The following is a 14,811-nucleotide window of genomic DNA, read 5'->3' on the forward strand; positions in this document are numbered from 1 at the left end:
TGGTGGACTGATGGGAAAAGGAAGAAAATGATCAAAAGCCATATCCAGGCAGGAGATGGCGGAAACATCTTTGGTGGACAAGTCGAGACCTGCCAGACGCATCCAAAAGCAGCGGAAGCAGAAGAGCACACAGAACTTTAGAGAGGCAATAACATAATTCTTTATTTGCTCTGCCTATGGCACAAACATTTATTTCTTGTTGGTGTTTGAAGCAGAATTAGCCTGTAGAATGACTAGAGCATCCTTCACTGCATGGTAGATCACATTTTTAATCTGTAGCTTGTCCTCGTGGTTTGTGTGGGTATCAGACAACCGCCGGAATTCGTTGGTCAACCTGAAGCAGTGAGCAATGTTTTCGGGGGATACGAAGTCTTCCGCCACTTTTATACAGCTGTGCAAGTTTTGCACCTGGTGTGGGGCCCCTGCTGGTATAAAAACTGCATCTCCAAGACACTGGGCAATAGCGTAGCCCTCCACGTCATATTCGAGGAAAAGGCGTTCACGGAGCTCGTGATCTAGGTACCAGCTCTGGTCATGGATGGGATCATTATGGGGCTCCAGCTTCTCACCACGCTCCAGTGCCACCTTATTGAGTAGATCTCTGATCTTGTCAGCATCACAGGCATTGTAGATGTGCCAAAGAGCCCCTGGTTTGGCATTTTTTTGTCTCACCCTTTTTTGTGTTAGCACATCACATCCTCCTTCATCAATTGCCTTCAGTGCAGCATTGATGTGTTCTTCATCCTTCCCATCCTTGGGAATTCCAACATAAACCATAACGTTAACAGCATCACTGACATCCAGATGTAGGTTAGTGGTGCCTTTACTTGGGTAAAGTGCAGAGCCATAGGCACTGTACATCTTTGGCCCAAGGTCCGGCCTGACAAAACACTCCGGCAGCCGCCCAGCCAAGTTGAAAACTCCATCCCGGTGAGTGTACTCTGGCAGTGGCAGGGCATTCATAAGATCATTGAACCTGCTGGGCAGCATGTCACTGAAGTCATCACCAGGTGGCCAATCCTTCAGTTTCAGTAGCATATATTGTCCATCTTCATCTTTCATGCGCCTGGTAAAGTTCTCAAAACCTTCCCAAAAGTTCCGCATTGGCTGGTTTGGAAGGATACAGCCATTTCGGCAATTCACTAGGTCATTTTGTTTTTGACCAAAGTCTTCGCAGAAACAGTCAGGGTGCCACAGTGGCATATTCATGTTCTTGCAAACACCAGTGACCAGCACAGGCTGGCCTCGATTCCATTGCTCCTGGAATATTGACAAGTTGTGCTTGTTGCGTGGTTCGTGGAGTACAAGCAAAGTCCCATTGCAGAGCCATGAATGGGGAACCTTGGGGTAGAGCAATGAGGTCTCAGCTAAGCTGCAGACACGCACAGGCAAGACTTCACGGCCTTTTTGTGGGCTGGGGAAGCGTCGACAGAAACGTGCCAGCTGCTGTTCATCTTTCTTGCCCATCATTTGCTCCACTGCCATTGTCACTACTTCATCCACCGGTCTCTTCTTAGCAATGCAACCAGTAGGGCGGGCGAGCAGTTCACATAGTTTGGAAATGTCATCACCCTTCTCGTCATTACCACCTTTATATGGCTGCTGCTGATCCCTTTTGTACTTAGTTTTAGAGCAGGTCAGTGCCACATTTGCCAACAATGACAGGGGAGAATTTTCACTCTCTGACATGTACGTGCAACCAACTCTATCAGAAGACGCAGTGGCGCCGCCATTCACAGGTTGAATTTCACGCTTGACAGCATGCCCCATTTCACCATCGGCTGCAATGCACTCCTTGTCAGGGTCGAAAGACTTGCTGACGGCTTTCATGAGTTCCTTGCGCTGCTGATTATAGGAGCAGAACTCCCTGTAACTATCACTGTTGCGGAAGTCATAGCCACGGTAGCTCGGGATGTCCCAGTAATGGCGTATACGGTCTAGGTATTGTTTGACTTCCAACAGAGCCCTGCCAACTATTACCTGCGTCATCATCAATTTATTCTGTTTGTGCGGCTGTCGCTTGGCACACAAGAGCCACAGAAACTCATCCTTGTCCGTCGGAAGCATGTCCTCAGCTTTCACTGTACCACACTTCTTTGCCTTGTAACAATCTATACACACTACAAAGCCACACTTGTCACAAATCCAGTGAATGTTGAAGATAGTTGTTTCACAGACATCGCACAGTTCACGCACACCTTGCACAACGCGCTTCCACAATATGGTCTTATCTCGGCCCATGTGTAGAGACTGCGCTTCCTGTTCTTGCTCTACGAGACCAAAAAATTGGTCGCGCACGTGGAACAATATGGTTTTTGCAGTGTTAACATCCAAGTCTTTGGGTGCACGACCTAATGTGGGCAGCCACAGCTTTAAATCTTCTTGTGAAGCATCACTTAGAACCGAGAAGCCATCACTTACCACAGTGCCACTCTTGTTAAAGCGTAGCTTTCTGAATGCGTAGAAGCGGCAGATAATGTTCGGAGTTTCCTTTTTTTCCTGGCTTGGTTTCATGTTACACTCTCTACACTTAGGCAGCTTTGGAGCAACTTTATAACAAGATGCATCCTGGAGAAATGACTCACCAGACTTCTTCAGTTGGTCAATCGTTCGCTTTTCTGCGGATCGTGCTTGCTCTTTCCGAGGCATTGTAGCCAATTCATCAGTTGTATTGAGCTCAATTCCCTTGGGCCTCTTGCTTTCTCTTCCAAAAATATTCTCTTGTTTTTCTTCCTTTTTAGATGTTTCTTCAAGAGCTGCATCACTGTTTCTCTCGTTCTCACGTGGCAACTTGCTACCAGATTTGTCCCTGTTAACTCGTTGCTTTCTGGTACTCCTTGTCTTGCGACTCCCTGCTCGTTTTTCCTCCTTTATGAAGCCGTCTGCTTCTGAGCCGTGCGCATTAATGGTCGTCTCAATCGGTACTTGTTGCTGCTTGGAAGGTGAAACAGAAGCACTGCTGCCGTCCAAGTGTGCCTCTCCATCACGAGGCTTATTGATTTCAGAGTGCCGTTGCAACCAAACCTTTTTCTGTTTTGTGTGGATGCTGCTGTTGCTCATTGTGATGCAAGTACTAGGCGCCGAACTTTGAGTAACTCGTGTGTCAGAATCGTACTCGTGCACAATGGATGACCCACCGATGACATTTCCTGGCTTGCTATACTCTCCAGATGCTAGAAAAGGGGCGACGGGAGGTCTCACTTTTGTTCTGCACATGTTATAGAATGCTTGATAGTTGTCCTGACTGGCAGCGGACTGGTGTTGTAAGTAAGCAGGTATCACTTGTTGCTGATGTGGTGTTACAGCAGCAAACGGGCAAAAAGTATCTTGCTCACAAAAAGAAGTTCCTTCTCTTAGCTGCACAGACCTTGTCACAGCTAATGAGCCCAAAAGAGAAGCAGCTTCTGCATCCATGCCACATGCTGTTGAAGTAACCACTGGTGGCGGAACTGAGCAGTGAAAAGGCGATGGACTCTCTCCAAGGCATAGCAAGTTCGCTGGCTCAGGATCAAGTGCAACTTTGCATTTGCCTAAAGATAGGGCACCTTGCTGAAAGTTCAATGATTGTGGCAATGGCGGCGTCAGTCTAGGAGGGCTCGAAATGTCAGGCGACCGATGCATGGATGGCGATCGTGATGGACGGATAGGACGTCCGTGCATGGTAACAAAAGGTACCTTGCGCTACTGATGCTGACCGGGCCAGACCGGGCTGGTAGACTGTTCCGGCTTAAACAGCGAAGCGGCACCCGGCTCCCCTCGGCGTGGTCGGTGCATCTATCTCGGCGCCAATTTTTGGCGCCAACTTGCTGTGGTAGCACTATAGAGTAACATAGTAAACTCTATGTTAGCACAGTTAAGGTACAGTGTTGCCTGTAGCGGCGGCGCTGCAGTCGAATGTACTAAAAGAGCTGCACGCAGGAACTGCTATGCGCTTCGGCTCCTCCGGCGCACTTTTTGACGCAGATTCCTTCGTACCTGCCAACCATTCTTGTCTAACACATGATGTCATAACCCTTTAAGTATCACACGCCAATCTACTAAAATAAGTTTCATAAAAGCCCTTGTTAGAGATCGAAATTAATTTAGAAAGGGCGTGTCATGTTCCAATTTCTTCCGTCTTAATTCTTTCCTCGTTGGTAGTGGGACTAGAAATGGTCTCATTCTGAGGTAGTGGGACTAGAAATGCACCGCGTAAAAATAGCGGCTGTTTTAAGGGGCATTGCATAGATATTGTTAAGGGCGCGGTGACGTGTCAGTGAAATGCGCGTGAACTTGATATATATATATATATATATGTGTGTGTGTGTGTGTGTGTGTGTGTGTGTGTGTGTGTGTGTGTTTAAGATAACCCATTTCGCGTAGAGTTCATGACTGGAGGTACACGCCTCAAGCTTGGCTCCCTGGCTCGGTCTCCTGGTATTGTAAGCATTTGGAGGTTTCATAAAAGAATTAAAGAAGGTTTTATTTCGGGGAGCGTACATTTACTCACGAACTGCGAAAGAACACAAAACACATTTGAAACTCACAAAATTAGCGCTCCCCTCTTGCCCTTTCCCTTTTCCAGTGTCTCAGTTTTTACGTGCTACGATATTATTAGTTATGAATTACCAACACGCCCAACTACATACCCTTGTAAGCAAAGGAAGAGTGAAAGCGCGTGGTTGAGACAATTTAGACCTTTCAGCAAAGGCGGTATTTATTATCTTCCACAAAACTGGCATAATAAAAGTGAGTCGTCCCCGATATAAATGTTGTCACAACGTTGCTTATACTCAGGTTTCTCATGAACCAATTGAGCGCATGGGACTCATATGAGGAACAGTGCTATGGATTTCGCAGAGATTGCCGACAAAACGAGCGTATGATTTAATTGTAGTTTTAGCACTTCTCCTATCTGAAGTTCACCAGCAGCCACCTATTATGTAGCGCAGCACAAAGCGCCGTTTGAGTGAGAAGCAAGGCAGATCCGTGCAAATTCCAATTGTACATGTTTTTTTTTTATGTGCGCCGGCAGGTTCTTGAAGCAGTGAATGCCTCGACGCAATTTCGACGTGTCTGCATATTCACTCATGCACCATTGCTCATACCGGGTGTGCATACACTGATAAAGAACCAGAAATGCATTAAACACGTGAAAAACGAGCAAATACACGCTTTCGCAGGCTATGGCGCGGGCGCTCCCAATGCAGACGCTTCTGAGATCTTTAGTACTATGTGACTACAGCGCCGCCACTGCTCTCACCCACCGTAAAAAATCAGCCAAGATGAGGTGCAGCCGCCTCGTTTGTTCTACTGTTTCCTTCTTGTAGCCAATAATACAAAGCCCTAGCACGCTTTTTTTTCTTTATACTGCGCTTCTGCATGTAGTCCACAAACGCAAACTTTTGTGTATCGTGTAGGATAATACAAAATATTAAAAAAATGCAAACATATTGTTGAATATTATTTGTAATGTAATATAAAGCTTCATCTGTGTGTTTTTTGTTTTTAGTTTTTTAGTTCCATTTCACATTTTTCTGTGCCTCGGTAAGCAATGATGGCGTCGATCGGTAAAGTTCACGTTTAAGTTGGGAAGCACGGAGGAAGGAAAGCTTTTCCTTCCTTAACCCTAGGGAGCGAGCATGAGTGCGTGTTTGTTAGGTGATCTGTATTCATCGAGCAGCGAGAAACAAAGACAGTGGTGCGTCGTGAAATATTTTGTTTCCCGCACATGCAATGACTGGGAAGTTCTGTGCGAGTGATATCAGCGGAAGTGGGACTTCAATAGCCAAAGCCGCCTTGAAAGTAACACCGGCAACCTGCCAGCCTTCAGCAACACCAGCTGCTTGGAAGAAAAAATGCGATTGGAAAATGTACGTAAAACCAGTGACCCTTTTTCTAAATTTCGTTGCATACGCGGACGGTGTTCCGGCTGCCTTGTGTTGATACGATAACACTGATGATCGCGTACTGTAACACCTCTCCCGTCGGCGTCTACGGAGGAAGTCGTTCCTTGCGCTTCCCTACTGAAACGTTCCGTGTGAAATCTTGCGGAACAAATATGGACTCCGTATACTGTCGGTGAACTATAAGTGGCGTGCAAGTCGACTCAATGTGGCTGTCCCGAGGAGGATAGACGCACCGGATTGCCCGGAGTGGCCCCACACGTGTACTTTAGCGTGGTGCGGCACGTTTTGCACGATGTGCGCCAGCAGTGCAGTTCTTTTTGCGAGGCCACTTACGTTAGGTAATGTCATGAGCCACAGGGGAGTGGGAGACAGCAGAATTAGATGTCTAATTGAAGGTGTAGCGGTGAACGCTCGCCACCTTGCATGCTGTGGACGGAAAAGCTGCGACACGTTGTCCGTTACGATACAAGGCCTGTGTGTCCAGACATCGCAGGTGAAATAAAATCCGCACAAACCTGAGTTCGTCTATGGACTCGACGGCTCTATCAAGGTACAGGCATGAACATAAGTATGCTGACCACGAGATCGCGTTGCCGAAGGCATCGACGTGCTATTTAGCGACGAAACGCCTGCTGCGGTGCGCATGCGTGTCCCGTCGTATCAGTTGGCCTTTCATGTCGCTGTTTCCAACGAGGTATTAGCCAAAACACCGGAGTGTCGCTGTCATTGCTCCATCGAATTCGCGCTGTTTTTTTTTTAACGTAGAGGTTGTGACGGTGCCGATTCCACCGCCGGGATCGCGTAGTGGTTTATGCCGGTTTATTCATATCTAAGCGCAACCAGCCTCGCAAAAACTGATGAAGCCAAGCACACAAAATTAAATTTTCTCAGCTGAGCTTGCCTTTGTCGCGTTAGGCCAAGTTGAACTTCAATGAGCCTAGTTAAGTGAGTGTAAGTGTAACCGAATCTAATCCAGCCTAGTTGAGCACGGTATCACCTGATAAATTCGGGTGTCAGTAAGGTCAAGCCCAGTCCAGGTTGCTGTTAAGCGCAGTAAAACTTCGATGCGCCCAGTTGGGTTGAGAAAAAAAAGTACACGTACAGCCAAATCCAATTATGCATAATCAATCATGCTATCATTTCAGTTAGCCGAGAAAAATTAGACCACATAAGACAAATCTAATAGCAGCCAATTAAGAGGAAATGCTACTCGAAGACACTTTTTCTTTAATATTCGCCCTTGAGCAATGAAACTTGAGCTGTTTATGGAACTTTTTATGCCGATTTGAAATATATAATTAGTTTTCTTGCAAGTTACACACTTTTAGCTCTGCAGCATGACAAAGTGAAAACCATAAGCCTTTTGCCCTGCCTCTTTCCATCCCTAAAATTCTATAACTTTTTACCATTCATAACTCATAATGCTTCAGATAAAGTGTAGAGTGCGAATAACTATTTAGGAAGCAGATACAAAATATGTAATACGCGTGGAAAAGAATATAAAAAAAAGTCCATATTTCACCTACCCTAGTATATGTGTACATACAATTTTTTATACAAAAATATTGAAATTCAAGCTACAGGTTTTCCCGCTCAATTTAGTCCAAGCGCCAGACAAATTAATCTACGTGCCAGTCAATTGAATCCAGCCACCACTCAAATTAATCCAGGTGCCATTCATTTTAATCGAAGTGCCACTGAAATTAATCCAACCGCCAGCCGATTTAATCCGGACGCCAGCGAATTTAATTCTGATGACATTGTGACTTCAAAACGACCCAGAATTTTTGGGAATGCATGGAGTGAATAGCTTTGGAGTGAATTTAACAGGGAAAAACCATGAATGAGTCACTGGTGACACAATGTGACTCGCGCGACTTTATCACGTCTATCACCCGCTTAAGCACTATTCACACCTTCGACATGCATATCACAGGAAATGCCGTCCACACAGTAATAACTTGATATTTATTAACCAGGCCAATGATCTCATCACGAGTGACTTAGGTGACGTCCTCACGCATATCCCCCACACACGCACTGTCTTAACCTTCCGTCATGCATATCAAGTGAAACGTCTTTGAAAGGGCAGGAGCCTTGATACCTAAAACTCGGCCAAGCCACCGGATCACCAGTGACCCAGGGGACGTCATCACAAATATCACCCGTGCACGTAATTTACTCGCCTGCCGACATGCATGCCAAATGAAACGTCTTTAAGAGAGCAATAACGTGGTACCTATGACTCGACCAACCGACTTGATCACTTGAGATTTAGGTGACGTCATCACGCCTTTCACCCACGCACACAATGTCTAACCTGCCATCATGTATACCAAACGAAACGTCTTTGAGAGGCTAATAAATTGAACGCTGTCAATCAGCCTAGTGACGTGATCACTAGTGACTCGTGTGACGTCATCGCGCCTGACACCCACGCACGCAGTGTCTAACCTGAGTTCATATATATCAAACAAAACGTCTTTGAAAGGGTAATAACTTGAGCGCTGGCACTAGGCCTAGTGACTTGATCACTAGTGACTGGTGTGACGTCATCATGCCTATCACACACACACACACGCAGTGTCCAAACCTGTCTTCATACATATCGAACGAAACATCTTTGAGAGAGTAATAACTTGAACTCTGTCACTAGGCCCAATGACAGCATCACTAGTGACTTGCGTGACGTCATCTCACCTAAAAATCATGCAAGCACTCCATAATGTGCCTTCATGCATATCAAACGAAACGTCTTTGAGAGAGTAATAACTTGAGTGCTGTCATTAGGCCTAGTGACGTCATCACTAGTGACTCACGTGACGTCATTACGCCTATCACACACGCACGCGGTGTCCTAACCTGTCTTCATGCATATCAAACGAAACGTCTTTGAGAGTGAAATAACTTGAACGCTGTCACTAGGTTTAGTGTTGTCATCACTAGTGACTCGCGTGACGTCATCACGCCTATTACACACGCACGCGTTGTCCTAACCTGTCCTCATGCATATCAAACGAAACCTCTTTGAGAGAGTAATAACTTGAACGCTGTTATTAGGCCTAGTGACGTCATCACTAGTGACTAGCGTGACGTCATCTCGCCTAGGACTCATGCAAGCACTCTCTAATGTGCCTTCACGCATATCAAACAAAACGTCTTTGAAAGGTTAATAAATTGAACGATGTCACTAGGCCTCGTGTCTTCATCACTAGTGACTCACGTGACGTCATCACGCCTATCACACACGCACGCGGTGTTCTAACCTGTCTTCATGCATATCAAACCAAAAGTCTTTGAAAGGGTAATAACATGAACAATGTTACTAGGCCTAGTGACGTCATCGCTAGTGACCCACGTGACGTCATTACGCCTATCACACACGCACGTGGTGTCCTAACCTGTCTTCATGCATATCAAACGAAACGTCTTTGAGAGAGTGATAACTTGAGCGCTGTCATTAGGCCTAGTGACGTCATCACGCCTATCACACACGCACGCGGTGTCCTAACCTGTCTTCATGCATATAAACGAAACGTCTTTGAGAGAGTAATAACTTGAACGTGGTCACAAGGTGCAGTGACGTCATCACTAGTGACTAGCGTGACGTCATTTCATCTAAGACTCATGCAAGCACTCTCTAATGTGCCTTCATGCATATCAAACAAAACGTCTTTGAGAGGGTCATAACTCGAACAATGTCACTAGTCCTAGTGACGTCATCACTAGTGACTCAAGGGACGTCATCATGCCTATCACACATGCACGCGGTGTCCTAACCTGTCTTCATGAATATCAAACGAAACGATAACTCGAACGCTGTCACTTGGCCTAGTGAAGCGATCACTAGTGACTCGCATGACGCCATCACGCCTGACACCCACGCAAGCACTTTGTAACCTGCCTTCGTGCATATCAAACGAAACGTCCTTGAGAGAGAAATAACTCGTATGCTCTCACTAGGCCTAGCGACGTGATTACTAGTCACTCATGTGACGTCGTTGTTGTTGTTCTCCTATTGTTAGTGGTGCATACCCACTGTGGGGGATTGGCCAAGAATCGAGTGGTTTTAAAGTTTACTGTTCAGATTTGGAGTGATGGAGGTTTAACAGAAAGATTACCGATAGCCTAGGAAAGTGTGGTGCTTAATGTAATGCATACAAATATTTACATAAATAAATTTATTCTTAGAATAGAGCAATAATCTGATTTTATACGTATATAATTATGTGGACATGTTAGGATAAGGAAACTGGTTAATTAGTCAACCTATTAGTTTCATCAATATAGTCCCGGACGGCCGCGCCTACTGTCGCATTAGAGAAACTATATATGGAAGCTCCAAAAGACAAAATGACAAGCAGAAATAAGTCCATACCAATACCACGTAAAGGTATTTATAATAGGGTTTTTCGTAATGTGTTAAACCGCTTGCAGGTCAAAAAGAAATGGTATATTGTTTCCAGTTCATCACAGAATGCACACAGTGGTGAAGGTGCCTGAGCAGACCTGTGTTTATAGAAATTTAGATTTGGTACCCGGCAACGCAGCCTTGTGATAGCTACTTCTTGTTTTTGAGCGCGGCAAAAGTCTCTTCGCCAGATATATAATAAATGGTGGTATTCTGTAGAGTTTGTTAGTGCTGAACCTTTAAAGACTTGCATGTGGTGTTATCACGTCTATCACACACGCATGCGCTGTCCTAACCTGTCTTCATGCATATCAAACGAAACATCTGTGAGAGAACAATAATGTCATGCTTATGACTCGGCTAACCGACTTGATGACTAGTGACTTATGTGACGTCATCACGACTAACACTCATGCAAGCACTCTCTCACGTGCCTTCATGAATATCAAATGAAACGTCATTGAGAGAACATTAACTTGAATGCCGTTGCAGGCAGCGTCTGCTAGGGAAAACTGACTTCTCGCACTGCACAGCTGTTCACCGGCTAACCGGTATATGTAGGCACCAGATCGCGCGTTTCGAATTCAGTCAAAGGCGTCTTTACATGGCTTTTGTTTGACTTGACGCTTTTCTTGACTCAAGTAGATGCGATGGAAGCAACAGTACCTTCAAGCAGCAGTGGGGTACAACCCAACATCAGCGTCCCACCACTCGTTGAGGGCAACGCTTCTCCTTCATTCAATAAATAGGAATAATAAAGGCCAAATGACTATTAAGCATTTTCCAAACCATACTCAATTACGCAACATTCAACCGATACCCTGATCACTCTGTGATGCAGTTACTCCAGCTCGTCTTGTGGGAAGATGTGGGTGGCTTTTTTGTCGCTTCTTGTGTTTCGAAGTAGGCCTTGAAAAGGCGGGCAGCCAGGCCGCACTACTGTGAACGGACAGGCGTTCTACACCAAACAAGCGCGCTTATTCCAAGCACACTAACCTATAAGAAACGGCGTGGTGTAGAACGTAGAAAGAAAGGCACGAGTCAGGCACAGCATTCAATGGCGCATCCGCAAATGGTTGCTTGCAAATAGCAATAGTGTGTATCTCAAGTATGGGGACTGCCCTCTATTTCAATGGATTTGTTTCACAGGATAACCAGATGAAATATTAGTTGGGCCGAAGGAGTGGTAGACAAATCTTTTTGTGGCAAGTTTTGGAGCAGGCAGACCATGCGCCTTATGCTTGATTACGGATATATAGTGTTTTGACTAGAGGCCGGAATAAATGCAAATGTCTGTTTCATTTCTTGCGCTCCTATCGCGTCATTTTGACACATTAGCAAAAACTAGTGGGCAAGAAGAGCTTTTATAGTGCCTATATATGCCTATTTCGGACGTTGTAGCCTCAATTGGTATAGGTGCCCGTAAATGCTTGTTTTCAATATCGATGCCTATATAAACGCTATTTAACCTGAAATTTCGCTTTCAAGTACCACTGGGGCCCGGTATTCATGTTACCTGGCAAAATATAGATATCGGGACACTGTGGGGTGCAAACTACACTTTATTTCACAAGTTACTTTTAGAACTGTCAAGCCCAGAAGGCATTTTAGCCAAAAGGAGGGTAGATTAGCCTCTACACATGTATACCATCCATGTCGCGTCGTCTGCTCAGCCTCTTTCCAGCGTCCGCTAGGATGGGTAGGGAGCAGGAGGTGCTTCTGTGCAGCGGCAGGATGATGAATGAATGCGAAACTGCGGAGAGTCAACTTCTGTTAGGGACGATGCACCAAAACCACGCCCAGCGTTGTGAATGCTGGCACCGACACGATGCGCGAACTGCGAGAACACCAACGCATACAAAATGGAGGCACCTTAGTGTCGCATCTCTCTCGATATGAAATTAAGTATATAAGGCGAATAGATTTCGTCTGTGTGTACTAACATTTTTGTCAACTTTTATGCTTCTATTTAGGCAGCAGTTTGTACAAATTACACACATTGTCTCAAATAGTTCTTGCAGTGTCACGTACTACTTTCACATATGCAGGACCATTCTATCACCTTCACCATGTTGGGGCGCACGCCCATGAGATGAAGGTCAAGCCGTGTTCAGTTTCGCATATCACCTCTTTATGATGCGCGTAGTACTGCAAATCTTGGTAAATGAGATCTTGAGCACCCAGTGTATGCATTCTTTTTCGCTTCTCAAAACTCCTAAATTTGTGTAACGACCCTTAAGGTGTTCACAGACAGAAGAAAAATTAAGCCTGTGTGGTTAGGCCAAGTTAATACGCCGCAAAAAAAAATCCTTTGCATCCGAGCGGACGCTGGAAAGAGGCTGAGCAGACGACGCGACATGGATGGTATACATGTGTAGAGGCTAATCTACCCTCTTTTTGGCTAAAATCCCTTCTGGACTTGACAGTTCTAAAAGTAACTCGTGAAATAAAGTGTAGTTTGCACCCCACAGTGTCCCGATATCTATATTTTGCCGTGTAACATGAATACCGGGCCCCAGTGGTACTTGAAAGCGAAATTTCAGGTTAAATAGCGTTTATATAGGCATCGATTTTGAAAACAAGCATTTACAGGCACCTATACGAATTGAGGCTACAACGTCCGAAATAGGCATATATAGGCACTATAAAAGCTCTTCTTGCCCACTAGTTTTTGCTCATGTGTCAAAATGACGCGATAGGAGTGCAAGAAACGAAACAGACATTTGCATTTAATCCGACCTCTAGTCAAAACACTTTATATCCGTAATCAAGCGTAAGGCACATGGTCTGCCTGCTCCAAAACTTGCCACAAAAAGATTTGTCTACCACTCCTTCGGCCCAACTAATATTTCATCTGGTTATCCTGTGAAACAAGTCCGTTGTAATTGAGAGCAGTCCCCATACTTGAGATACATACTATTGCTATTTGCAAGCGACCATTTGCGGATGCATCATTGTATGCTGTGGCTGACTCGTGCCTTTCTTTCTACATTCTACGCCACGTCGTTTCTTATAGGTTAGTGTGCTTGGAATAAGCGTGCTTGTTTGGTGTAGAATGCCTGTCCGTTCACAGTAGTGCGGCCTGGCTGCCCGCCTTTTCAAGGGATACTTCGAAACACAAGAAGCAACAAAAAAGCCACCCACATCTTCCCACAAGACGAGCTGGACTAACTGCATCACAGAGTGATCAGAATGTTGCGTAATTGAGTATGGTTTGGAAAATGCTTAATTGTCATTTGGCCTTTATTATTCCTATTCATTGAATGAAGGAGAAGCGTTGCCCTCAACGAGTGGTGGGACGCTGATGTTGGGATGTACCCCACTGCTGCTTGAAGGTACTGTTTCTTCCATCGCATCTACTTGAGTCAAGAAAAGCGTCAAGTCAAACAAAAGCCATGTAAAGACGCCTTTGACTGAATTCGAAACGCACGATCTGGTGCCTACATATACCGGTTAGCTGGTGAACAGCTGTGCAGTGCGAGAAGTCAGTTTTTCACTAGCAGACGCTGCCTGCAACGGCCTTCAAGTTAATGTTCTCTCAATGTCGTTGCGTTTGATATTCATGAAGGCACGTTAGAGAGTGCTTGCATGAGTGTTAGTCATGATGATGTCACGTAAGTCACTAGTGATCAAGTCGGTTGGCCGAGTCATAAGTATGACATTATTGCTCCCTCACAGACGTTTCGTTTGATATGCATGAAGACAGGTTAGGACAGCGCGTGCGTGTGTGATAGAAGTGATGACATCACATGAGTCACTAGTAATGACGTCGCTGGGCCTAGTGAGAGCATTCGAGTTATTACTCTTTCAAAGACGTTTTGTTTGATATGCATGAAGGCAGGTTACAGAGTGCTTGCGTGGGTGTCAGACGTGATGGTGTCACGCGAGTCACTAGTGATCACGTCACTCGGCCAAGTGACAGCGTTCGAGCTATTACACCTTCAAAGACGTTTCGTTTGATATTCATGAAGACCGGTTAGGACACCGCGTGCGTGTGTGATAGGCATGATGACGTCCCTTGAGTCACTAGTGATGATGTCACTAGGCCTAATGACAGCGTTCAAGTTATTACTCGCTCAAAGACGTTTCGTTTGATATGCATGAAGACAGGTTAGGACACCGCGTGCGTGTGTGATAGGCGTGATGACGTCACGTGAGTCACTAGTGATGACGTCACTAGGCCTAGTGACAGCGTTCGCGTTAATACACTCTCAAAGACGTTTCCTTTATATGCATGAAGACAGGTTAGGACACCGCGTGCGTGTGTGATAGGCGTGATGACGTCACTAGGCCTAATGACAGCGCTCAAGTTATCACTCTCTCAAAGACGTTTCGTTTGATATGCATGACGACAGGTTAGGACACCACGTGCGTGTGTGATAGGCGTAATGACGTCACGTGAGTCACTAGCGATGACGTCACTAGGTCTAGTAACATTGTTCATGTTAATACCCTTTCAAAGACTTGTGGTTTGATATGCATGAAGGCACATTATAGAGTGCTTGCATAATT

At 45.4% G+C, this 14,811-nt stretch overlaps 2 protein-coding genes across 3 annotated transcripts in view; one reads left to right on the top strand and one right to left on the bottom strand.

Moving 5' to 3' along the window:
* Window positions 1–136: 136 nt before the first annotated feature.
* Window positions 137–3,784, bottom strand: LOC142786441 (lysine-specific demethylase 3-like). Its single transcript, XM_075884124.1, has one exon. It carries the CDS (start codon window positions 3,658–3,660, stop codon window positions 190–192), a length of 3,471 nt encoding a protein of 1,156 aa, XP_075740239.1. The 5' UTR covers window positions 3,661–3,784; the 3' UTR covers window positions 137–189.
* Window positions 3,785–4,484: 700 nt separating this feature from the next.
* Window positions 4,485–14,811, top strand: part of LOC142786443 (uncharacterized) — a 41,514-nt gene continuing 31,187 nt past the window's right edge. For both annotated transcript variants that reach the window (XM_075884131.1, XM_075884132.1), the window contains exon 1: window positions 4,485–5,852. The gene's annotated coding sequence lies outside the window, so the exon portion shown is untranslated. The remainder of the gene's footprint in view (window positions 5,853–14,811) is intronic.

This window comes from Rhipicephalus microplus, unplaced genomic scaffold, assembly GCF_043290135.1.
Source record: "Rhipicephalus microplus isolate Deutch F79 unplaced genomic scaffold, USDA_Rmic scaffold_24, whole genome shotgun sequence".
NCBI classification, from domain to species: domain Eukaryota; kingdom Metazoa; phylum Arthropoda; class Arachnida; order Ixodida; family Ixodidae; genus Rhipicephalus; species Rhipicephalus microplus.

Coding starts and splice junctions, on each gene's coding strand:
- LOC142786441 (XM_075884124.1), bottom strand. CDS start 3,660: ATGCACGGACGTCCTATCCGTCCATCACGATCGCCATCCATGCATCGG.